At 48.4% G+C, this 24,898-nt stretch overlaps 4 protein-coding genes across 6 annotated transcripts in view; 1 reads left to right on the top strand and 3 right to left on the bottom strand.

Moving 5' to 3' along the window:
- UBR4 (ubiquitin protein ligase E3 component n-recognin 4) overlaps positions 1-4,950 on the bottom strand; it is a 77,740-nt gene extending 72,790 nt beyond the window's left edge. For 2 of the 3 annotated variants that reach the window (XM_083802390.1, XM_083802391.1), the window contains exons 1-3: positions 4,752-4,925; positions 1,064-1,161; positions 236-339 (exon numbers count right to left, since the gene is read on the bottom strand). In XM_083802390.1, coding sequence (XP_083658516.1) covers positions 236-339; positions 1,064-1,161; positions 4,752-4,885 — 336 coding nt within the window. In that variant the 5' untranslated portion in view covers positions 4,886-4,925. Of the gene's footprint in view, positions 1-235; positions 340-1,063; positions 1,162-4,751 lie in introns of all 3 variants that reach the window. The other variant, XM_083802392.1, reaches the window with a different exon arrangement.
- Positions 4,951-5,433: 483 nt separating this feature from the next.
- EMC1 (ER membrane protein complex subunit 1) lies at positions 5,434-17,466 on the bottom strand. Its single transcript, XM_083802393.1, has 23 exons — positions 17,328-17,466; positions 17,126-17,250; positions 16,816-16,881; positions 16,586-16,679; positions 16,022-16,150; positions 15,752-15,878; positions 15,265-15,414; positions 14,725-14,892; positions 14,173-14,244; positions 13,685-13,744; positions 13,356-13,478; positions 13,018-13,114; positions 12,027-12,143; positions 10,892-11,091; positions 10,501-10,650; positions 10,176-10,337; positions 8,444-8,563; positions 8,053-8,190; positions 7,465-7,638; positions 7,111-7,321; positions 6,817-6,901; positions 6,215-6,344; positions 5,434-5,982 (listed from the first exon to the last, which is right to left on the bottom strand). The coding sequence occupies exons 1-23, from the start codon at positions 17,429-17,431 to the stop codon at positions 5,803-5,805; spliced, it is 2,982 nt and encodes a 993-aa protein (XP_083658519.1). The 5' UTR covers positions 17,432-17,466; the 3' UTR covers positions 5,434-5,802.
- Positions 17,467-17,617: 151 nt separating this feature from the next.
- On the top strand, positions 17,618-20,237 carry MRTO4 (MRT4 homolog, ribosome maturation factor). Its single transcript, XM_083802401.1, has 8 exons — positions 17,618-17,751; positions 17,826-17,884; positions 17,971-18,074; positions 18,155-18,236; positions 18,539-18,606; positions 18,892-19,043; positions 19,394-19,470; positions 19,931-20,237. The coding sequence occupies exons 1-8, from the start codon at positions 17,724-17,726 to the stop codon at positions 20,075-20,077; spliced, it is 717 nt and encodes a 238-aa protein (XP_083658527.1). The 5' UTR covers positions 17,618-17,723; the 3' UTR covers positions 20,078-20,237.
- Positions 20,238-20,544: 307 nt separating this feature from the next.
- On the bottom strand, positions 20,545-24,869 carry AKR7A2 (aldo-keto reductase family 7 member A2). The gene is made up of 7 exons (XM_083802396.1): positions 24,607-24,869; positions 24,223-24,410; positions 23,586-23,690; positions 22,563-22,659; positions 22,233-22,332; positions 21,670-21,799; positions 20,545-21,088 (listed from the first exon to the last, which is right to left on the bottom strand). The coding sequence occupies exons 1-7, from the start codon at positions 24,803-24,805 to the stop codon at positions 20,927-20,929; spliced, it is 981 nt and encodes a 326-aa protein (XP_083658522.1). The 5' UTR covers positions 24,806-24,869; the 3' UTR covers positions 20,545-20,926.
- Between the last annotated feature and the right edge of the window lie 29 nt (positions 24,870-24,898).

Here is a 24,898-nt window from a genome sequence, read left to right as displayed (position 1 = left end):
TAAGCAAGGCTTCGGGCCGCATTTATTGCAGCTTGCTCTTAAGTTGAAGTTCTGCGAAAAGAACGCAGAGGGAAGATCCAGCAGGTATCGGTTTCTACTAAAGTGCTAGATCTTCAACTTTTTAGGAACTTTGGTAATTTTGCTTTATACAACATTAGAGCAAATATTTTGGCATTAAAGGCCAAAGTCCACTTGTGCTCTCAGGCTTGCCGACGTGCTCAAAACCTGTGCTCACCTGCGAAACAGCACACGCTTCGTCTGGGTTCTCTAGACGCAGCAGTGAGAATTCAATCAGGACTTTACAAGCTGCTGCCACTGACTGCAACTGGTTTCTTGGTACTGAAAAAAGCAGATGCTCACATCACTCGGCACGAGTTTTTAAATACTGCAGTGTAACATGCTCTTAACGCTTTCAGTAAAACAGAATGCTACGCAACATGCATGCATATGCCATCTATCATGTTTAATACACAGACAATATAAATTCAGTCTCATTAAAATGTAACACAAGAAACGTCAGGAAAGCAAGGATAACGCCTTCTACCCAGAGAAATTAATACAGATAGACGTAACAGCTTCCCTAGCAATGTTTATTATTTAATACTGGCAGAGCTTAGAGAAAAAGCACTGAAGGACAAGAAACAAGTTGAACAAAAGCACATTTTCACTGAAATTGTCTGATTCTTTCAGCCAAAATAATCTAAAATATTTTGTGTCACAGTGCTTTGATCATTAATTCCAACATAGTAACATATTCCAAAAATCCTGACAATGGATTTAAACACTTAATTCAAACGAAGATTATTTTCCTAATTGAAGTCAGGACAGCAAATACGCAACCGAAAAGTCAACGCCTCCCAGTACTCAGCGGCCAAACGCTCTTATGGGCAACTTTCCCTTTCCATCTCAATTGACATTCTGTCAATATGAGATTTAGCAGCACTGGTCTCACGCACTACATCAATATCTGACTCAGAAACAGGGCCTGAGACAAATACCAACTCTGGGCAACTTTTGCTATATCCTAGTCATTATAAAGAAGCAGAGGATGGTGAACACTTACTTAGACCGCACACAGTAGTGATGTAATGCGTTGAAAGTGCAACGAAGGAGGAGTAAAAAGGCTCATATTGTTTGTCGTGGTGCAAGATTTCCGATTCACTGCAACAGGAGAAGAGGAGGTACGTCAATTCAATACAGCCCAACAGCAGCTGCCATGCAATGCTCAGAACGTGCTGTATCTATTACCACACGTAAGACAAGACCATTAAAATCACACGGTCCTTCCAAATCAAAGTTATGGGAACAGAATCTTCTCGCAGCAGATGTATCAGGATCACTACCTACGCTGGAAGTCTAAGGAAGCATCTCCCAATATCACCAGTATTTTTCCTTTGCATCATCAACAGGTCAGCCTCTCTAACAGCCTCTCTCCCCGTCAATTAATCTTTAAGTTACTCTAAACTCAGCTGCCCGTAAAGTTTGGGCTGTTTGGTTCTGCTAACACTAGGCAGGATTTGTCAGGACTGGAACCCAGGCATCCCCGTTCTGTCGAGGCACAGAATCAACAGGATTTTTTATGCAGTTCTGCAAAACAGAAGGGTCCAAGCGGCCAATTGCGTGACAACAACAAATACACAATGCAGCATCTGCACAAGCAGGAGAGTGAAGAGTTTTGGCAGGTAACGCACAGCCGAGAAAAATACACCCACTGTCACCAGCCTCATGGGCAGAGACTTGCAATGTCAGAGATCTGCATCGTTTTATCATTTCTCTCTGCACAGAAATCAACACGAAGCTCAGAGCAAGTGAAAATTTAATGCCAATTCAAACCAACATTAAAAATCGTAAAGCAAAACGTGCATTAACACATTGAAAGTCAAGTGTCTGAGGCTTCTCAGCGAGGCTTGCTGGCCAGAGAGAACACCTATTTGCACACAGAAGCAGCCCGTTAAAGGCAGCTGCAGTAAAGCTTCACATCGCGTCCCATCTCCACAGACCCGAAGGCAACCACACCGAAAGGAGAAACCGAGCTCTGCCTGCACGGCCAGGTCAGCCCGTGCCTTTTCCTGTGACAGAACTAAGCGCTGTGGATACCTGCTTATTAAATGCCTACATTGATTGCTTTCCCGTTTGCAGACGATAGAAACTTTCATTCAGAGATGTGAGCGAGCAAGTCGGAGAAAACACTACACGACAACTTCACTGACCACTTGAACCTTCCTTGTCAAAACACCAACTTCTCCATCGCTGGCAGAAGACCTTACTTTTGGAGGGGAAAAAACGTAGAATACATTATTCCTTCCAGAGAAAGGAACAGGGAGAAATACTGAACAGCTTTGAAGCTTTGATTTCCTAGTACTGAGGAATTTTTTTACTTAGTCTGCCCAAAAAGCTGAAGTAGAGAAGTAGCTGTCAGGCTTCGCTTGAAGTAACTGAACAGTGCAACGTGGCTGAGGTTTGATGTCTCGCTCACCAGGCTTCACCTCGCCGTCTCCTGCCAGAAGCACGCTGATGGGTGACAAACCTGGGACTGAACGCGCAAAAAATTTGTGCTCCATGCTCCAGCGCTGGCTTTGCTCACCTACTGCTCCATGGCCAACTCTAAATTAGCAGCAGTAGGTGGATGCAATGTGTTTTAAGAGAACAAATTAGAACAATTTGGGAATAACAGAGCGCAGAAGGAACTGGCAGCTCCTAATTACCATGCTGCTGCATAGGTCAGGCTGTGCAAGACACGATAGCCACAGGTACAAGAACAGAAAGATGCAGACCCCAGAACAAAACAGGGAATTTCACACAAACTGGACAGTATGAGGTTTAAGTTTTATTTAAACAAGTCCTGGGCTTGTTATGTTAATGAAAAGTGAAAGGCACCTCTCAGCTTATCGTCACCATCAAGTCCTTGCAAATAAAAAACATAAGATAATAGCTTCATCTGTGATGTGCTAGAGTGCTTTTTTGTACATACGGTGAAGTTTAATAACTTTAGGCTACTGTACTGTGATTTATTGCTTAAATAACCTGTGATTACCAGGGAAAAATCATTAGTCATGTTAACCAAGAAGCCCTCCCATCAGTATCAAATATAACAGCAGCAAATACCATCCGTTTCTCAGTTCTGCTTCCAAATCTCAGCCAGGCTAGAAATAGACCCTTTATCTAAGGCAGCAGGCACAAAGCAGCCTCTTCCTTGGAAAGGCACAACAGCAGGTGCGGTTCCCTCGCTACTGAGAACCATTCCTGAAAATCAGCCTCTTCTGACTGTCCCAAACTGTGTAAACCTGCAGCTGGGTCTTTCCAAGTCAGAATTTCTACGATCTATGTCAAAAAGAGGCCAGAGCCTATTAATTCCTAAGTACTTGTACTAATAAGAGAATACCAGGGAGCTGATGATACTTAAAAACGAAACAGATGAGTTGTCAAGAAAACAAGCATGTTACTTTATTTTGAAAAAAATTACAGTAATTTCACTGCTGTTACGGCAGAAAATTTAGCCTCTTTGGGGACAGTACCAAGCAACAGCTTCACTAAAAGATCGAACAATCACATTCTGAAAATAGACAATGTACTCGAATTAGAAATCTCAAGATAAGTTATTTGTTAGAATAGAAGGGCACGATTCCATGCGTGAACGGGCTATTCTTTCCCTCTGTGATTTGCCACGTGCTGCGCACCAAGGCGTGAAATAAAAGACACTGCCCTGCCCCAGGCCCGCGAGTTGCACTGAATTCTGCTGGGTTTCAGCTGCTGCCAATGCCAGGCACGCAGCTCAAACCTAGGAGAAGAATTGCTGAGGAGGTTTTGAGAGGAAAATGGAGCCATCAGTTCCACTAACGGAGGAAACAGACCTCTCCCAGAAGTCAAGCACGCCCACTTGGTGTTTTGGTGATGTTATCCCGCTGAAAGAACCCAATAACAGAGTTGCACGTGGAAAAGCTATGCTAGGATGGTCCCCCGACAAAAGATGAGCCTAAGAAGCACTTGAATCATGTCAATATTCAGTATATGCAGCTTTCCAGGTGAACCACAGCCATACAAATATATATAGGCACAGAACACTGACTTAAAGCATCCCTTGTGTGTATGTTCAGCTATTCTATATTTAGCAAAACACCACAAGGATCCACTTTATTATCTTCCACAGCGCAATGTTTGTAGTTTTTTTGTCTCCTAACAAGCAATTGTGGTCAGGTTTGTATCTTTGTAACTGGGCATAACACCGTGCCCTCCTTACCCAGCGTTTTAGATCCCAGAATAACCCATAAATTAAACCGAACGGCTCCAGACAGCCTTCTCGTGCTGCGTGGAAATGCTCTGAGCCTGCTGGGTGGGAAACAACGGGATCGCTCCAGCAACCTGAAAGGCAAGCAGCGTTGCGCTGCGACCCCAAAAGCGCTATGCTGTGACCCCAAAAGCGTTATGCTGTGACCCCACAAGCCGAGCAGCAGGGCGGAGGGGACGAGCCGGGGGAGAGGACGCTCGGCCCCGGGCAGCTGACGGGAACAGAGGCGAAAAATAACGGGGTGCCCGAAGGGGGGGGGGCGGTACCGGGGCAGCGCGGGGCCCCCGTTATCCGCCAGCCCCTATTCGGCCCCTCCGACTCCCCCCAAGCACCGGCTGAGGCGCACGGCGCCGCCTCACGGCCGCCATCCCGGGAGGGGGGGGGGGGAGGGGTGCGAACCGGCGCCGGGAGCGGGCCCGCTCCGTCCGTCCCCGACCCCTACGCCCAGCCGGGGGCCCGCCCTCACCTCTCGATAACGGAGGCGAGCAGCTGCGGGAGCTCCTTCATCTCGAAGGCCGAGTAGGAGGCGGAGAGCAGCGGCCGCACCGCCACCTCCCAGCCCGGCTCCGCCGCGGGCCCGGCGCCGCCGCCCGCCGCCATCTTGCCGCTGTGCTTGGCCGGGGGGGGGGGGGGGGGGCGCGGGGGGGGCCGGAAGAGCCTCCCCGCCTCCCCCCCGCTGCGCAGCACGGGACGGGAAAGCGGGCACTGCGCAGGCGCGCGGCGCGCCCCCGCCCCTTGGGGGAGGAAAGGCGGCCCGAAGGTGGCCCAGGCGCCTGCGCACTGCGTGAGTCAGCGCCTTTGGGGGCGGCGCGTGCGCGGTGAGCGCGGCGCGGGGAGGGCGGGGTTTCGCTGAGGTAAAAGCGGCTGCGCACCAAGCACCAGACGTTTAAAAGTGGAAGAGAGCGGTGTTACAATAAATACGGAACGCGGAGAGACTTCACAATCGGCTTCCTCCTCCCCCCCGCCCCTCCAAGGCCCGACGAGGCAGCTTCCCCCCCGCATTCGGACAAGTGACTTTCACCTCACGAGCCCCCAGCCCCACCGCTGGCCTCCTCCGTGCAGTTCCCACAGGTCGCGTTAAATCACAGCCAGTGTCTGTCTGCGTCCTTCCCTCACCGCGATCTCAGTGAGAAGAAGAGGTGAGCATCCACAGAACACACGCCTTTAGTATTATCTTCACTGAAAACAGGGATATAAGGGGAGTGCAGATTTTAGGGCTTTAACAGAGACTGCAGGGAGGTTTGGGAGTGTTTTTGTTTTTTTTTTATACAGTCACAACAGATTTCTGTCTCTTCACCACCTCTCTTCCATTTCTCCTCAGGAAGCATACCGTTTTGTTGTACAAGCAGCTTTTCCTTGTACATATCTTCCAGCAAAAACGCAAGATTAATGGTTACGTTCATCATGGTCACTCAGGATGGAATCTAACTGAACCCAGGGGCGATGCTGGGGCACAGATCACGAGCCAGCCCAGATCCCAGGTACCTTCTTCAGCCTCGTTCTCATCATCCACAGCCTTAGCGCCAGGCACGGTTCAACAGTTTCACCTGAGCCAGTCTCTTTGTGATCATAGTAGCAAACACCAGCCCAAAGAGGACACTGCTTATCAGCACGTAGTCGTAGTCGTCTTTCAGGACATCAAACTGCTTTGATGGGTACACTCGGGTCTGGTAGATGTCCAGGCCATACGCAACAACCTAGAGAGACAACACTGTGAGCAGGTAGCACAGCATCCTGCAGAAAAGCATTTACATTAAAAAAAAAAAAAAACTAACCCACATCTACAGTTCTGATTAAAAGAAGAAATAATTAAGCAGTGAGCAGCTACATGGTCTGAAGTTACAGACCTGCTTGCCACAGGCTACCATATCACACTGCTCTCCCCACAAATTCCACAGCTCTACATAGAAGCGTTTCCCTTGTACTCACCAAACAGGTAGACTCTAGACCAGAGGGGGCTGTATAAATCCCTCTTATTTGGGATACAGTCTGATTGTAGTTGATAAACCTCTCAGCATGGATCTGCACATCAGGGGAGTATGGAATCAAGTTCTCTTCTCTGAAAGGTATTTAAAGAGAAATCAAAACCTAACTAAACACAGCATTCAAAGGACATCACCTAATCATCACAAGCTAGTGAACTAAAACAGCAAAATCAGCAGCTTTTCCCCAGTGCAGATTCTTTTTTACTGTAAGACAAACCAAGCATGCCAGCTGGATCAGACTACACTGGAGCAGCCTCCTTCTAGAGTTCTGAAGTTTTTTTGTGTGTCACTCCTAAAAACTTCAGCCCATTAGACAGCTACTTCTTAGAGTGCAGACAACAGGCTTTTTGCTACTAGTAAGGCCTGCTGTAATACAGACATATATTCTATTGCCACAGACTGGGAGCAAAGTAGCCTCACTTAAATTCATGCAAGAATTGCCCTTAGTCTGTCCAGGACAAATAGTTCTACTTAACATTATGTTATGCACAAAATCCATCACTATTCAAAGCTGTCCAGGAACAACCGTTATTGTGCCTTGCCTACCTGGTCTGCTCTGTAGGGATCTCTGGGCGACGAGGATCCAGCAGAGCCTTTGGAAGAGAGAGGATAGCCCCAGAGGGAAGCCCAACTGCGCATTAAAAGAAGTGCATCTTAAAAATGGTCATTTCTGACAGCATTTTCTAACGACTAATACAAACGCTCTCCTGGTGTGCATTCTAGCACTTGCCAGGACTCCAAAGCAGCCCACAACAAGCAGGATCTTAGCCAGAGAACTTCATCTGAGCACACTTATGCAGGTAACACAAACACATTCAGAACAAAGCAGCACACACTTACTGAGCAAGTGACGGCTGGTGATGCCTCGCTCAGTGATGGTGGCTTCCATGGCACTGATAGCAGAGGGGAAGATATAAGATTGCTGGAGGACCTGAGGTAGAAGCGGGCGGTCCAGGGAGCTGAAGGCTGTGGCATTGTATTGCTCCGTCCCCTCATACAACTCCAGCACAGTGAACTCATTCCGACGTGCTTTTGTGTTCCAGTACTGATACTGAAACGAGAGGGTTTTTAGGACTGCAGAGTATGTCGAGTCAACAGCAGGAAATCACAGAGGATGGTCCAAGCATCTTCTCCACAGAGGTTTGTCAACTGGCCCTATCTCCTAAATAGGAAGGACAGAATAATACTCCTTACCACCACCCAGTTCTCCGAATGGACAATGTGGACAGGCCCCTTTGCTTTCTTCTGTACCGAAGAGTGGATGATTCTGCCTGTGACTCCATCTATCAGATATATTCCAATGAAAGTGCGCTCGTGATGTGTATCCGTGCTCTCTGTCACCACAGCAAGCAGGTTTGGATTCAAGGACTATAGCAGCAGGAAAAGAAAAAACAAGTGAAACCCTTGCTTTTAGTGCCACAGGCAACATGCTTATCGGCATTTCATCCAGGACTAGTCATTTAATAAACAAAGTATCCTATTCGCACAAATCCTGTGGAGAAACCAAGCAGCAATTTCCCCATCGTCACATGTTTGACTGATTTAATTCCTGCAAGAAAAGATTTTATAAACAAAATCTGCATCAAAATTAGCATCATCTGCAGGAAGGTATGGATATTGAGATATATATATATATATATATATATATGAAAAAAATATGGATATTGATACATATAGGAAAAAAGGCATCACAGGACAAAGGTTTAATCTCAGCCTAGTGCCTACAAAAGGTGTTGAAATCTTCCCGTGAGCTAATGCATCAACAAAAAGTTCCTACAGCACCTTATAGAGAACACTGCGATCTCCCATCACACGGCCTTGTGAGTGCACATGCTCATTGGATCTCTTCCCTTTCACTGTTACTATCTTTTGTACTTCAGTGGGTATGAACACCTCCCAGATCTCCTCCGTTGTAAGGTCCTGCAAGGAAAAAAGCACGACGTAGGAGGTTTTATCTTGTCCTCAGAAACCATCTTCACCAGTAAGACAAAGGGAGCTTTCTCTGCTTCTAGATTTTAAAATTTCTGAGACACATTTACAACCTAGAAGTCATAAGTGAGCTGAATTACTTCTATTCCATGCCAAGCTACATAAACCCATTGAAAAGATCTAGCATTATCCAGTAGACATTTAAGAAAGTAAAATCACTTAGATTGCAATACATCTCCCACACCTTTTTCAGCCTGAACCCAGACAGCTTGCCCTGCTCAGCATCCACGAGATAAAAGAAGATAGAATGGGCTATTTCTTCTAACTGACGAAGAACATTCTTAGTTGCTGGGAAAGCTGTAACCTGGAAAAGCAAAGAAATTTAAACAGGTTAAAAATGAACTGAAAAACAAACAAACAAACAAACAAAAGAAGAAAACACAGGCAGATTATTTGAAACGTTTTCAACAGGACGAGGTCTGTCTCATCAGGATAACCTCCTATTTTTGTGTTAAACGCAACTCACAGAATCACAGAATTGTAGGGGTTGGAAGGGACCTCAAGAGATCACCAGGTCCAACCCCCCTGCCAAAGCAGGTTCTCTAGAGCAAGTTGCCCAGGGAGGTGTCCAGACGGACCTTGAATATCTCCAGAGAAGGAGACCCCACAACCTCCCTGGGCAGCCTGTCCCAGTGCTCCGTCACCCTCACCGGGAAGAAGTTCTTTCACATGTTGGGGCGGAACTTCCTGGGCTCCATTTTGTGGCCATTGCCCCTCGTCCTGTCCCCACAGACACTGAAAAGAGGTTGGCCAAACCCCTCTGTCTGCCACACTTCAGGTATTTATAAACAGTGATAAGATCCCCCCTCAGTCTTCTTTTCTCCAGGCTGAACAGACCCAGGTCTCTCAGCCTCTCCTCATAGGGGAGATGCTCCAGGCCCTGTATCATCTTTGTTGCCCTTTGCTGGCCTCTTTCCAGGAGATCCCTGTCTTTTTTGTGCCAGGGAGCCCAGAACTGGACACAGGACTCCAGGTGAGGCCTGACCAGGGCAGAGTAGAGGGGGAGGATCACCTCCCTTGACCTGCTGGCCACACTCCTTTTAATGCCCGCCAGGATCAGGTGGCCTTCTTGGCCACCAGGGCACGCTGCTGGCTCATGGCCAACCTGTCATCCACCGGGACCCCCAGGTCCTTCTCCGCAGAGCTCCTCTCCAGGTCATCCCCCGGCCTGTACTGATACGTGCGGTTGTTCCTTCCCAGGGGCAGGACTCCACACTTGCTTTTGTTAAACTTCATTTGGTTTCTTCCTGCCCAGGTCTCGCTGAATGGCAGCACAGCCTTCTGGCGTGCTGGCCACTCCTCCCAGCTTTGTACCATCGGCGTACTTGCTGAGAGTGGACACTATTCCCTCGTCAAGGTCGTCAATGAAGATGTTGAACAAGACCGGACCCAGCACCGACCCCCGGGGAGCACCGCTAGTCACAGGTCTCCAGCCGGACTCTGCGCCGCCGATCACCACCCTCTGAGCTCAGCCAGTTCTCAGCCCACCTTACTGTCCACTCGTCTATCCCACACTTTCTCAGCTTTGCTAGCAGGATGTCGTGGGAGACAGTAACAAAAGCGTTGCTAAAGTCAATGTAGATGACACCCGCTGCTCTCCCCCCAGCTGGTGATGCCATCACAGAAGGCTACGAGGTTGGTTGAACACGATTTCCCCTTGGGGAATCCATGCTGACTACTCCTCATAACATTCTTCTTTTCCAGTTCCTTGGAGATGGCATCCAGAACAAGCTGTTCCAACACCTTTCCAGGGACAGAACAGGTAAGACTGACTGGCCTGTAGTTTCCTGGATCCTCCCTAAACATCTTTTTTTGATTTTTTTTGAACATCTTTTTTTTGTTTTGTTTTGCTCCAAAAGCGAGAGGAGTCATTAGCCACAACATGAAGCAAACTGTCTGCAGGCAAAGCAATTTACCTTGTACTCATCATCGATCAGAAGCAGTACTTTGGCATAGTCTTGATCCATTATAGGCAGAAGCAAAGTCTGAAGAATCTGACGCTTCAAAACAGGGGGTGCTACTTGACTTCTCTTCCCAAAGATAGGGTTAAAGACATACAGAAAGCTCATTTTGGTTTCCTAAAAAAGATGCAGAACTTTAAGTCAGACAAAAAAGGTGGTTTTCTACCTGTTACCTGCCAGCATTGACTATTCCAAAGTATTCTGCCTGGACACTGTGTATACCACTGAAGTGATTTCTCTATCGAGACCACATTGTGAGGGATAGAGGAAAGGGACTCACCTTGTCCTTAACAAGCAAGGTGCATTGCGGAGGGTGGGGGAAATGGGCTGTTGTTCTTTGGACCATCAGCTTAAAAGAGGCACCCGGTCTCACGTTCCTGAGGTACTGCTTCCACAAGATGGTGCCAGAACTGCTTTCAATACCAAAAAGCTGAGCAGAGAGACACAGTAAAACCAAAGTTAATAAGAACACATCTCTCACGTTCAAGTACTGCATCCTTATTCCAGGTATGACAAGGAAAAAGAGTTTCAGTCCCTATCCAAAGCTACCACAAAACAATCTGCACATCTCCTCAAGACATTCTACTCAAGCACAGGTAGAAACAGGAGAAATTCAGTGCTGAGACTCTAAACTTCAACCCAGAATCAGGTTCTTACCCTGACTTCCTCACCTTTCCCGAAGCGGTGACCATCACCATCATTTTCTGGAGGTTGAACTCATCTCTGGCTAAATTGTCAATGTTAATCTCATTTTTAATCTGACTCCGGGGTTTCCTGGCATCATAAAACATTTTCCAAAGATGGGCAGTCCAGGCTTGCAGCAGGATAAGCTGGGAGGACAACCGCTTCAGAAACATCCCCAGCAAACCATCTGCGAATAGACCAATGGTGATAACAAGGGGAAAAAGGTTACATCCCACTCCACAATTACCAGTCTTGAACAGCAGAAAAACCACAGCCATGCACAAACCTAGGGCAACCGTTTGCCTCTGCCTTCCCATGCAGAAAAGCAGAGTTATCGTTATCATTTGTGACAGACCTTCTAGCATTTACCAGCCTTCTTGCCACTAGTGTAGTTCATTCCAAAAGACATTCTCACCAACCGAAAGCAAACCTTCCTGCACAGTAGATGATCTCTTCCTTAATATTCCTTCTTTCTTGCTGGCAGGCTTGCAGCAGGTGCCCTCCTACAGCTAACCCACCTACAAGGTCAGTATCTCCCTCTGCACTCATCACTTAGAGCGACAAAAACACTTGTAGTTAAAAAATACTTAATTCTACCCAATTAGGGTTTATACTTCGCTACTTGAAAGGAGCAAAACCAGCAGACTTCACGTATATTTCACCACTGGGAAAGCAAGCAGAAAGGAGATCAAGTTCCACTAGAAGGCATTAGTCAGAAGGATTAGACAAGGATTAGACAACACTGCATGCAGTCTGAGGTTACCTTGAATGGCTGCATCCAGGACAGCAAGAAAAACAAAACAAAGCAAAAACAAAAGCTATTGCAAAGGAGTCTTCCAGAAAAGGGCACTATAAGAGGATCAACGGGAAATGTTTAAGGGAGATGGCCAAAATCCCTCCTATTGCTGCCGACTATTTTAGACTCTAAGAATGTAATACATTCACCTGCTCTGCCTTTGGCACTGAACTTTAAAGTTTAAACAAATATGGGTTTACTTCTGCTCACTTGAATTGCCAGGAGTAGAAATCTCAATCTCAACTCTCAGCTCAGATGAAAAAGAAAACATTTGTTCAGGAAGAAAAAATAAACTCATGCATAATCTCATTAAGTCTATGGCTTACCTGCTTTCTTTCCAAACTCTCCCTCCAACTCAGCCTGCGCACCTGTGAGAGGTAGATCCACCATCTCCAAGCTCACCACTTCTGCCAGTGACTCCTCTCTACTCCATAAAACTTTTCCTGGTAAGAAATATGAGTAAGATATTGGAAAAAAATCAAAATAAAGTAAGAGCATACCACATATCTGTGCTATGCCTAATTGCATTAGCTGGTGTTGCTCATAAAGCCCTTTTCATCTTGATCTCCGAGAAAACACTTCTGGAGGAAAAATCATTTTACTTGGTATAGAAATATCTTCCTGGTGCTTCAAATGCAAATCATTGTTCTTCATTAAATACAAAATAGAATATATCTAATAAAACACACTTTGCTTTTTCATGGGAAGACCAATACATTATGCAACTGGAGCCACTATTGGAAAAAAAAAAAACAAAGCACAAGAACACTAAAACCAATTTAATGTTTTAAAAGGGTTGCAATCTATAAAGTTTATTCAAAATATAAAATATTTAATATTAAGTATGAACTTAGAGATGCCTTTTAACAGCTATAATATTCATGTCACCGAAATGGACTTTCAACCCTTTATCCAAATTAGCATTTCTGCCATGAGGATTTTTCCTGAAGAAACTTTGAGGAAACTTTACAACGCAGCTTAGGCTCTCACCCTACACTAAGATTTTTGAAATCTGAAATAAAAAAAAATAAAAAAATAAAAATCCAAAGGCTCTGTCTGTACAAACAACACCACGGAACAGTTTTCTATGAAAGATGTGAAAGGGGGTGAAAGACGATGCAAGCCTCCAGTATCTTTCAGGAGATATAGTTTCAGGGGATAGAGCTCAAGAGATTTCAATTCATTTTGGCAGCTTCCAAAGAACACATTCATAAGATACGAGAACTGGGTTCTACAGCACTGGAATCTTCTTGTCCTACAACAAGAAGGTATACGCTGGTAAAAAACCAGGCCAAGTTAGCTGTTCGTGCCAATTACCTGGCTGCTGAAGGAACATTAGCATGTGGTCTTCTGTTTGCACCAATGCTCGATAGCCCACAGAGTCATCCTTCTTCAGGAAAACTTGGATATATAGCTGGGAAAAAAAAAAAAGGCAAGCAAAACAGTAATGATCACATCACCTGCTTGGACAAAAGCAAAATCTCAGGCCTTTGAGGTGAAATGAGCAAACAGTACAATTGCACACAGTAATCCTTTGCTGTCACAGAACACCTCGCATCTCATCTGGACAGCTCTACAAATCCTGCCGAATCAGGGTATGAAGGGTATCACAAGTCTCATAAATCACAGGATTGAAGTAATCTCTCCCTGCTCACCTGCTCTGGTTTGGCACCGTTATGCTCCAGATTAAAGGTAATTGTGGTATCCAACAATCTTTGTCCAGTTTCAACCAGGTAGAGATTAATATTGTAGGTTTGATTGGAACAGGTTAAGGATTCCTGTAATATGCAAAAAAAATGCTGAGTTAAACTTAAATGCCACGCCAAATTCTGCACAAGAATTTCATGTTGAGCAAGAACTATGGCTTCAAGATGGTTTTGCGTTATTTATGTGGAACTGGTACAACACCTTTTACATTTTGCTCCAACAAGGAAGAAAAGGGACTGTCAAGTACTTCTGTTCTTGGGAACAACCCGCCTTATACCTGTTTCTGGGAATCCTCCAGAGTATTTCCTGCATGAAGGTCATCAGAATTTCCAGGTTTCTGAAATGAGGATGAGAAGAGGTAACGTGGCTTGAGTCCCCAGTGAAAGTATAAAAGAATTAAAATGTTTTTTGAGTGCCTGACAAGTCTCAGCTTGACCCTAAAATCAGGCAGGAGATAGTTCTGATAAAGTTCACATCAGTAAAGTAGACTTCTAGGTTACACACAAACTCCCTAGCCAAAGCTAAAAAAAAACAGGCTGTACACAGGACCGCATGCCTCACCAAGCCAGAGATAGCCTTAGCTGAATGTAATCAAGATCTGCTTGCATTAGCATTGACATCCTTGACGTCCAAGAAGGTAATTAAATCCTGCTCTCTCAAGTTGCTTGTCATCCCTTGGCCTGTGAAGGAAAACACTTCCACCCCCGAGGAATATCCACGCTACGGAGCTCTGCTAGCTACTTAGTACCAGCAAATTGCACCAACCAGTTCACTCCTGCAGGTCAGCACAGCAGCCACAGTCTTCTCTCCAGTTGTTGCAAAGCTCACCAGAGCTGCCTGAGGAGAAAAAAAAAAAAAAAAAAAGGCAGCAGAAAGTCACAGAACAAACAAGAAAAACCCCAAACCTCAACAAAAACTACCAATGAAACAAATTAAGTCAGAGCAGAATTAACAACAGATGAGCTTCCGCAGTAAATTTTTAAATTGTATTGTTTCACCAAAAAAAAGTCTCTAAAACTGAAAATACTCCTCAGAGAGGTCGCATAGATACACACATCCCTCCATCCACCTCAAACCCAGGAAGCTATCTCAATGCTGACAGTTACCAGCAACCAAGTATAACAAAACCCACGTTTGGAAACATTTCAGTTGATACTATAAATGAAATAAAATGGTTTTCAGATGTTGCAGCAGAGAACGCAATTGAAAAAAGAGAAACTCAGCAGCTCGTTAAAAACACTTAGCACAGGGGTGTTTATTTTAAACAATTTTAAGCTGTAATCGGCCCTCTCTGTTAAATGTTCCTTTTTTGGTTACCTGTTGGAAGTCTCGAAGGTGGCTGAGCAGCCCGTGTTTGTACTGCAGCAGAGAGAAGTGGGTAGGAGACAATTGCAAGAAGAACTGAGTCCGTGAAGCATTGGTTAGATTGGGTTGAGTGGCCAATACCCTGGGCTGGAAGCCATCAGCAAACTCCAGGTCAAGTGACTGTGGAAAGGAGACAAGCGTATGTTCTCATGAAAACTTTTCCTTCGGTGAAACTAATAGCTTCCTTTTATCAGCAGCAATACACACTTTATGAAAAAGTTACATCAGGAAAGAAAAAAAAGAGAGAAAATGCAAGGAGAGCTGGATTACTCTTGAAGCAAAGCTCTGGAGACTTCAACCCAGAAGTACTAATTTAGACACAATATGTAGTTTTCTGTCCTTTCCCTCAATTTCTGGATCATGCTCCCCCCAACGCACACCTCTTCAGTCATTCTGCAGTTTGAGAGGAGAACTGCTGGACCCCCAGGCTCAGTCAGGCCCCATATTAGTTGGACAATGAATTGTGTACAGTCCTCTCTCAGCACTGCTCACCTGCAGCGGGATCTGCTTCATCTCCTGCTCTGTCTCCAAGGAGCAAACGTAAAGAGAATGCGTATCCACGTCTGTGCACACCAGCACTGCCTCCCCCACCACGCTGCATGCTCCGTTTAAGCTCTTCAGCCACGGGGCTGCTACTCTGGCCTGCCAATTGAGACATGAATAGATGAAGATGTCAACGGCATAAAAGCCTTCAAAGAAAACTTGGCCACAGCCAAAGATATTTAAGATAGAATTATTTTTGCACATGACCCTGGGATAAACTGTCTATCAGGCTGTGATTTCCAAAATCGTCTTGACTAGCAACTACAAGGACAATTAAGATTGCTTTCAGGGCGTTCAATGGTGAAATCCATTTCTTGGCCAGTAGGCAATGCCATGGTGAAAGGGAAGTTTAACTGCATCACACTAACAATTAATTACTCTGCACAACATGTATTAACATCAAGCTCAACATTTTGGATCCATGATCAAGCATTACCTGTTCTGTGATTTCTCCATCTTCTACACTGAACGTTAAAATATTCAAGTGGCTCTGGGGAACGATGCCAAGCACATGGATCACTCCTGTCCCACGGGAATATAACAGCTGGTACCGAGTACTCTCGCTGCAAGAGAAGCAGTGGCGATGAAGCACCACTTTCTCATGTTATCGTTTCCAGAAGCGTAAGACAAGTACAGCATCCTTTCATCCCCAAGGCAACAGAGTCTCTGTCAGAAGTTTACGCTTCTACTGAAAATACATTCTCACCTTTCTGGCAAGTGTTCTACCCATTTCAGGTGCCCATTGGACAGGTAGTGAAGGGAGATAGCTGCCTTCTTCAGGACTGCCACGTACTTCACCGTGTCCTGTAGCCCCACCAAACTAGCTGTCTGGAAACTAAACACAAGTCAGAGACAATAAATTAGAAAGTTATCTTCAGGACAAAAATCACTGTATTTGAACACCCTCTTCAAATGTTTAAAACCTATCTAGAACTACAACTTACAAGGCACTTTAACTATCGTTGCTGATTTTGAGCGAGATCATTTGGCTGGAATCTAAATAGCCCAATGCAAACACGTTTAACATTGTATATGGGAAGAAAACACCTATGAAAAAAAAATGCATCTTTTCCTACAACTGGTTAGCTAAGACACAAAAACAGCATTAAATTTAACTAATTGTGCATTGCTACGGAATTTATCCAGATGTTATTTTGGAAACCTCACATCCAATGTATCCCCATAACACAAATCCAAAGTGAGAGACCCCTTTCTTCCTTTCTAGACCACCATGACAAAGCGAAGAACACAGTTCAAACACAAGTCCTACCTGCCAGTGTCCAGTGACGTCTCCCAGTTCAACCCTCCGATGTTGGTCTCCCACGAACGCAGAATGCGCCCAGCATTGGACACGGTGATTGCATCTGCTCAGGAAACAAACACAAAACTTACGTCCACCACAACTCCACAAAGCGAGGAGCTCTGGCAAGCCCAGCAGTTCAACACACGGCCGAGGTCCTGTTTTAAGGACACTCGCTCACGCCTGCCCCTTCTCCTTACCCTGCCCGTGGATCAGCATCGCGTCTATCGCTCCTTCGGGGGTTCCTTTGTCTACATGGCGCCACACTGAAAGAAACACGGTTAAATGAGAACGAGATTCGCTCCCCAAGGGCCTTCAGCTGTTGCTATTTTTAAAGCCAGGCTTTTCGCAGCGAAAAGCTCCCGCAGGCCGCAGCCTGCCCTAAGGAAGCGGCTGAAGCTCCTCAGCCCGGCAGGGCAGCACCCGGCTCAGCACCGCGCTGCCCTCACCGCCCCCCCCACCCCGTCACGCCGGTCGCCCTCCGGCCCCCGGGGGCCCGGCTTCGCTCACGGATTTCGCCGTTCCTGGAGCTGAGCGCGGCCACGACGTTCTGCTGGGTGGCTGCCAGGAGCTTCTTGGAGCCCTGCGCGGCCTCCAGGGAGGCGAACTTCAGCTTCCCCACGTACTGCTGCCTCCTGCGGGGACAGGGGACGCGGCCCGTGAGGTGAGCCGCGGACGGGGCGGCCCGGGGGGCAGCCCCCCCGGCACTCACCAGTCGAATTTCCCCACTTGGTCCTCGTAGACGGCGGCCGCCAGCGGCACCAGCACCAGCAGCAGGACGAGGAGGAGGAGCGGCGCCCACGGCCCCGCCGCCATGGCAGCAGCCCGCCGAGCTCCCGGCGTGCCCCGCCGCAGGAAGCCGGGGCTTTAAAACCTCCCCGGGGCTGCGCTCGCCGCTGCCTGCGCGCAAACCCCGACCCAGCGCCTCGGTGGAGGCCTCCCCGCAGCAGCCCGATCCGGGTCGGGGCGAGGAGACGCAGCGGCCGCAGCCCCCACCCGGGGAGCCGGCGGCAGCCCCCGCAGCGGGGCCGCCCCCACAGCCGCCCGCCCGCCGCCGCCTCTCCCAGCAGCCCCCGCGGCGGCCGGGGGGGCCTCGAGGCGCGGCGCCATGCCGAAATCCAGGCGAGACCGCAAGGGTGAGCTCCCCCCTCCCGGCCCCGGCCGTTTCCTCCCCCGTTCTTCCTCTTAACGCTCGCTCCGCTCCCCGCAGTGTCCCTGACGCGGACGCCCAAGAAGGGGCTGGAGGCCAAGCAGGCGCTGATAGCTGAGGTGAGCCCGGGCCCGGCGCGGCGGCCGCGCTTCTCTCCCCCCCCCTCCCCCCCCCGTTCCCCTCCCCGCTGACGGCTCTGTCACAGCTGCGGAGATGCGCGGACATCTACAAGCGGATTTTCGTCTTCTCCGTCGCCAACATGAGGAACAGCAAGCTGAAGGACGTCCGGAACGCCTGGAAGCACAGCCGGTGAGCCGCCGGCCCCGGGGTGGGGAAGGGGGGATTGGGGTTTAAGGCGCTTCCCTCCCCTTCACCTCCTCTCGCCGCAGGATCTTCTTCGGGAAGAACAAAGTCATGATGGTGGCGCTGGGGCGGGAGCCGAGCAGCGAGTACAAGGAGAACTTGCACCAGGTGGGTGCTGAGGGCACCGGGGGATGCTTGCCAGGGCCTCCCAAAGCCGCGGTTGGCTTGGGCTGGCCGTGGAACAGAACAACCCCCTCTTGGGTTCGCTTGGTTCCCCTTCCCACGCGTATCGTGTGCTGTTTAACCTGCTCCTGCACACAGATGTGCAAAAGGGGTGGAGAAGAATCAAGGGTGAGTATTAGAAATGGTTCTAGGGTCTGGTTCAAGGCTTATCCCGACATACAGGACTGAACTCTAGAAAACAACGGCCTGGATGTTGCCTCAGCCCCCCCACGGCTTATTTCTTCCAGGTCAGCAAGCACCTGAGGGGGGAAGTTGGTCTCCTCTTCACCGACCGCACCAAAGAGGAGGTGGATGAGTAAGTATGCGTGTAACCGAGTCCATGTCATGGCCATAACTCTGAAATGCAGAACGGCCTTTCTCATCTCCCTGACTACCTCACTTACTGCCACTCTGATTTCTGCTACCTTGAGTAGCAGCGCTGGTTCTTTCGGTATTCCCAGCAGTGGAGAGCAGCGCAAAGCCCGCAGTTAAGCACTGCCTTCCTGTGCTCCCTACGAAAACAAACAAACAAAAAAAACCTGGAGCAATCTGCCCAGGGAGCGTTCCTGTAGCTTAAGCTCTCCTTACCCATCTGTCTCAGCTGGTTTTCCAAGTTCAGGGAGGTGGACTTCGCACGAGCAGGGAACAAGGCAACTTACACCGTCACGCTCGACACAGGGCCCTTGGAGCAATTTCCTCACTCCATGGAGCCTCAGTTACGGCAGCTGGGATTGCCAACAGCTTTAAAGAAAGGTACGTGAGGCGGCTGCTTCGGTTTTGGTCTGCAAAGTCTGTGCAGACGGCGTTTTAAGGAGAATATTACAGAGTCAAGTGTAATGAGAACTGAGTGTTGGAGAAAATCTGGTGGACACCTTTCTCCTTGTCCAGGTGGTGCTCAAAGTTTGCTTTTTTTTTTTTATTCCTCTTGCACCATCCTTCCCAAACTGAAGTCACGGGACCAGGAAACCAACTGACTTTCTGCCAGCCTTTTTTCAGTGCAAACAGCTGGCCCTAGCCTACAGCCAGCACACTGGCATCCAATTCAGAAGCCAGATACATTTTGTTTTGTTTTTAGGCTATTTCAAGAGCTTTTGTTCCCGCAGGGGTGGTGACGTTACTTTCAGATTATGAAGTCTGCAAAGAAGGGGACGTTCTGACCCCTGAACAAGCCCGTATCCTGGTGAGTACCATGACATAGCGCCTGCACAAGCCAGTATTTCCTCTCTGTTTCTGCAGAGACAGAATCATTAATTGTTCAGTTAAATTCTGCTCATGGGTCTCAGTTCTCAGACCAAGGTGGGCAGTCCTTGGCATCAGTCAGGGCAGTGCAGTGAGTACCCTAAGGGGGGTGCCAAAACTCTGCTCTGCCTCTGCAGCGATAAAGCTGAAGACCAGGGTTTAACAGCCAGGTTGAAAAACCAGTAATCAAAGATGTTGGAGGCCAAGGTGGTTGTTCAGTAGGTGCTATTTAAGTGTCCCTTAAATACAAGACATCAAGGAAATGGGCAGCACCAACTCTTGCCTGCTAGGGAAATTCAGTTCCACGTAATATTTCTCAAAACCAGCTTATATGGTACCTGTGTTGTTTAACTGGCCACAGAGACAGCAGCGCAGAATGACACGGTTGTGCTCTATCCTAGAAACTCTTTGGCTACGAGATGGCGGAGTTTAAAGTGACCATCAAATTTCTGTGGAACTCTGAGACAGGAGAATTCCAGAAGCTTGTGGGAGACTCAGAGGAGGAAGAAGACGAAGAGGAAGAAGACAATGACATCTGTGAGGACTAGCAGCAGTCCTTGTGTTTGGATGTTAGACAGATCTCTGTTTTAGAGATGGAAAGGGGAGGATGTTTTCCTTCCCTGTTCATGGGGAGAGGATGCATGACTAACTCAAATCTTGTTAAAAGAAGATCCATGCTTTTTTAATATAAGTGTATATAAAACTCCAGATTGTTGTCAGTGCTGTTTGAGTGCTGCTGGGATCCAAGGAACTCCCAACACTTCTGTTTCATTACGGTCCATTTTAGCTCTGTAGACAACTTAGGCCAGGTTTATTTCTGTGTGCAGAGTTAAGATTCTAGCAAATGCTTGAAGCAGGCATTTCCCTATCTACACCAACTACTTAGTAATTCTTGTTTTGACATATCTTACCTAGTATCAGGTGTGTTGTTACTGGTTTGGGCTCTTCTGATAAGAGCAACTGACACCAGGGAAATACCAGCCACATTAAAGCTCCACAACTAAGAGACAGGGAGTGGATTAGGAAAATGCTTTATTCTTTTACATAATTATTTAAGATTCCTTATTAACTGAAAGCAGCACTAGGACCTTCACCCAGTTCTGTACTCTATTTTCTCCTACTAACTGCATCTTTAAATTACAGCATGTGCTGTGTAGAGGCAAAGTTCTGTGAGGGGAGAAAATATAAAGCATGGCCCAACGCACCGAGTGCTGAAGGGGGTAGTGTAGGCACAGGAACGTGAATCATACAAAGCTTCGTTACTACAGGAACAATCACAACCTGCCATGTCAATCAGAGGGGCAGCATGGGCAGGTACCTCTTGTGCTTCCAGAGACCTGTGCTCCACGCTCCTGCTGAGCCGCTCATGGCACCAACTTGCTCTTCCCTACCCCAGTCTAGCGGAAGTAGTTGGGGCAGTCGTGCGCGGTCAGGTTCCAGGCTTTGTCGAAGGCCTCCACGACAGGCAGGAGCAGGGGCCCCTCTTCGCTGTAGTCAAGGTTCTGCTCTAGCTGCTCCAGGTTGGACATCCCGATGATAACTGCGTCTCCCAGAGAACCCTTGTAAAGCAATTTGAGGGTAAGCAATTCCCCTTAGAAACCTAGCTCACCTCCCAGGCTAAACCTTAAACGTTTCTTTCTGATAACGCAGTAACTCCAGGATGTTTACACAACTGATGCAATGGAGTTCAATTTGCGTGAACAAACTCCAAGTTGCCATCTCCAAATCGTGCCTACCCCTCAAGGCTGCCAAATCCCCCTTTATGGGGGTGGCAGGGGCTGTTCTGGGGAGATGGGGAATATAAACACTGATTTGCTAGTCCAAGGAAAAGCTAAGTCATCTCCTCAAGGAAGCTGGCTGGTTGGGAAACCAAGACCAAGGTAACTGGCACTTAAAATCTTCCCTTTCTTGCAATCCTATGAACACAAGATTATGTGGGGCAACAGCTGACTTGCCCCTACATCCTGATGGGCAGAGACCACACGGCACTTTTCATTTTGGACCACCACAAACCCACAGGATATTTAGATTAAAAGATAACTGTACGCAGGCATACAGCAAACCATTGTGTGCTGCAAAAGCTGCCCAATTCAGGTACTGCTGCACAGGCTGCTTGGTTACGGCCAGGTCAAACTCTCACCTGCAGTTTGGAGTGATTGTACAGCCAACGCAAAGCAGCAGAGGTCAGGCTCGGGGGGTTGGAACCGTAAGCATCTTTCAGAGCTTTTTCTACTAGGGCAATTCCTTCAAAATTGTGCTTCTTCCAGTACCTGCAAGAAGAGAAATCAATGTTACTGCCCTTATGAATCACAAATCTATATTCTAAACAAATATGAAAGGCTTTTGGAAGCCTCATACAGCCACCTGTAGCCCCCCCAAGGACTTCCACAATCCGCCCCTGCAAGTCAGGGGGAAGCTGAGCCTAAAAACCACTCTGAAAAGCTCAGTCATGTGCCACAGCCACGTTCGGAAGAAGGAAGCGAGGTGCTCAGCACCGTTACCCCAATCCTGAACAAGGGCAGCACGAAGGCTGCCCTGCAGCAGCCCAGAAAGGACACAAGCCTGCATAGGATCACTGCACAAGACTTGGTCAGTTTTGCTTCCTCACAGCAGACTGTAAGGTTGGGATTTTTTTGTTTTGTTTTTTGAAGATGTAGCCACTCCTGTCCCATCTCCCTACTCTCCCAGGGGTTCAAGACACACCTGTCCCTGTAGGCTTGAGCCCAGTCATTCCCAAAAAATCTTCCAGTGGGTTGGCGTGTGTCTTTATCCTCATACTTGTACTTTCCAGTCAGCAGCCCTCCTGCAAAGGGTCAGCAGCATGTTTAGTGATGGGCTGGCTCTTCTACAGCCCCCATTTCACATGTTTTTGTCTCAAAGTCTCCTTGACCAGCTAGGCATCTAACCCGGATGATGCCTTAACAAATTCCTGTGACCGCATACCTATTTTGGGCTCTTTCTCCTTTCCAGTGGCCGCATCCCTCCAGCCCACACCACCCCGCAGCACCCCTCCTTGCCCACCCCTCCCCGTACCAGCCAGGGGATTGTAGGCGTAGAACCGCAGGCCGTAGTGTCTCAGGCAAGGGAACAGCTCAGTTTCCACCTGGCGAGTGGTTGCGTTGTACATGCCCTGCACAAAGGTGAAGACGACAGCCTCAAACACTAGATCACGATAGCAGTGATGTACACAGGATGGCTTTGGGCCTCCCAGCGCGAATCCTGGCTGGTTAAGTCACGACTTAGATCTGCTTATCAGGTGGCACCTAGGTATCGTTTAGCAGTGACACCAGGCCTGTCTGCCAGCAGCAACCGTTTATTTGCAGAGTAATGCCCTTCTATCCTTCGTTAGGCTTTTCCTCTCATTTTAATTTCTGCTCATAAACAAAACTGGGCATTCTGGGATCTGTACTCGCAGCAGATATGCAATCTGGGAAAATAATTTAGCTTTTTACTCATTCCTGAAAAAAAAAAAATACATCTGCAGCAGCAAGATTCCTCAAAAGTGCTATTCCCATTAAGTGGTGTGGGAGTGCCCCTACCTATGGATCACAGCTTTATCAATCATGCATTAAAGGATCTCAAACAGCCTTTTCCCCACCCTTCCCTGACAATACTATTATCTCATCCAGAAGAGTGGCTTCAGGTCATACCAGCTGATTAGCTGCCTAGGAACAGACCTACTAAAGGACTGCAAACAATAATGCAGAAATTACTTCAGTTTCACATCACACGACTCATTAACTCCAGAAAAAATACCACATACTCAGCTTTTTCTGGGAAGTGATCTCACTCAACTTGCTCATCACGTGTGTCCTGAAAAGACTTTCCAGCCTAACTGCAGCAGCTTCCTTTTTGTGTTTTTATCTGGCACACTGGGAGCCAGTCTCAGACTTGGGGCTCTCAGCCCCTGCTTGATGGCGACTGACCATTGCTGTCTGCTGTTATGACACAACCATGTGTGTGTTGTTTTGGTCTGAAGCCTCAGATTCTTTTAGTTCAGTTTGTCTCAGCCTCCACAAAAGATCTGCTGGACCGTGGAAGGTCCACATTCCTCACCTGGTACACAGTTGGCATCAGCCAGTTGTTGTATTTGCAGATGGTGCAGATTTCTGCGACCTCCCATGCTGCATAGTTTGATAGTCCGAGTTCTTTAAACTTTCCCTGTAGAGGAATAAAAGGGTATTCAAAGCCAGGCTTTAAAAGTGTGTTTGTGAACAGTGCAAGATGTGTATGGTGAAAGGGACAGTCACTGAAATTTAGTCCAGAGTTCTCTGCTCATCCCTGTCCAGCTCTTCCAGATGATTATGGATTATAAGACCTAACAAAAACATTTCCCCCATTTTACATTCGTTTTGAATTCACATTTCCTGATTTCAGTGGCACTATTAGATTACTGCAGTTCAGCGATTCTTCGCCCACTACCAAAACTAATCTTAACCTTGTCTGTTAGCGCAGCTGAAAGCAAAGTTCACAAGTTCTAACGTTTCCAAGTACTCTTGAGAACAAAGTGCACCACGCGAACCACGTGAACGTGCAAGAGTGCCAGTTGTTTGGCTTCCCCCTGCCCTTCTGGGTTCCCTAATCCTAGCACCGTGCAAACCCCGCGCTGCAGAGGAGCGCAGCGAGCAGCCTGCTTTAAACAGGTGGCGGGAGGGAATCAAGAGACGGTCCAGGCCTGGACTCCCCACTTTACTTCTTTGTGCAGCTCGTTGCAGGCGCGCAGCGTCTCCTCCACCGGGGTGCCATGGTCGGGGGCGTGGAGGTAGAAGAGCTCCACGCTCGTCCTCTTCAGCCTCCGCAGGGACTCGTCCAGCTGCGACCGCACGCTCTCGGGCTTCAGCGTCTTCCCGTCCCAGGGGTTGGCCTTGGTGGCGACTTCCACTGGCGGAGAGGGAACGAGCAACGATGAGCGGAGGCCCTTCGGGAAGGGAACGGGGAAGCGGGGGCCACAACCCCGGGCGGGCTCGGGGCGCCCAGGGGACGGCCCCTTCTCCTCAGGGCCGCGGGTCGCGCACGGACCCCTTCCCCCCTTCCCCTCGGGCCCCTGCGGGCCGCCCCCCCCCCCCTTCCCCGTTACCCGAGTGCTCGCCGGCGGCCAGCAGCGAGCCCAGGATGCGCTCGGACTCGCCGCCCGCGTACATGTGGGCGGTGTCCAGCAGGCGGTGGCCCCGGCGCACGAAGGCGCCCAGCAGCGCGCCGCTCGCCTCAGGCGCCGCCCGCCGCCCCAGCTCCATGGCGCCCAGCACCACGCCGGGCCGCGCGCCCCCCGCCGCCATCGCTGCCGCCGGCACTGCGCATGCGCGGAGGTGGGGGGGGGGGGGGGTGGGGGGGGAGCCTCCGCGCTCGCTGCTCGCCCCGCCCGGGGCGGG

Source organism: Anser anser (assembly GCF_964211835.1).
Source record: "Anser anser genome assembly, chromosome: 17".
NCBI classification, from domain to species: Eukaryota; Metazoa; Chordata; class Aves; order Anseriformes; family Anatidae; genus Anser; species Anser anser.
This window is presented reverse-complemented; position numbering and strand designations above follow the sequence as displayed.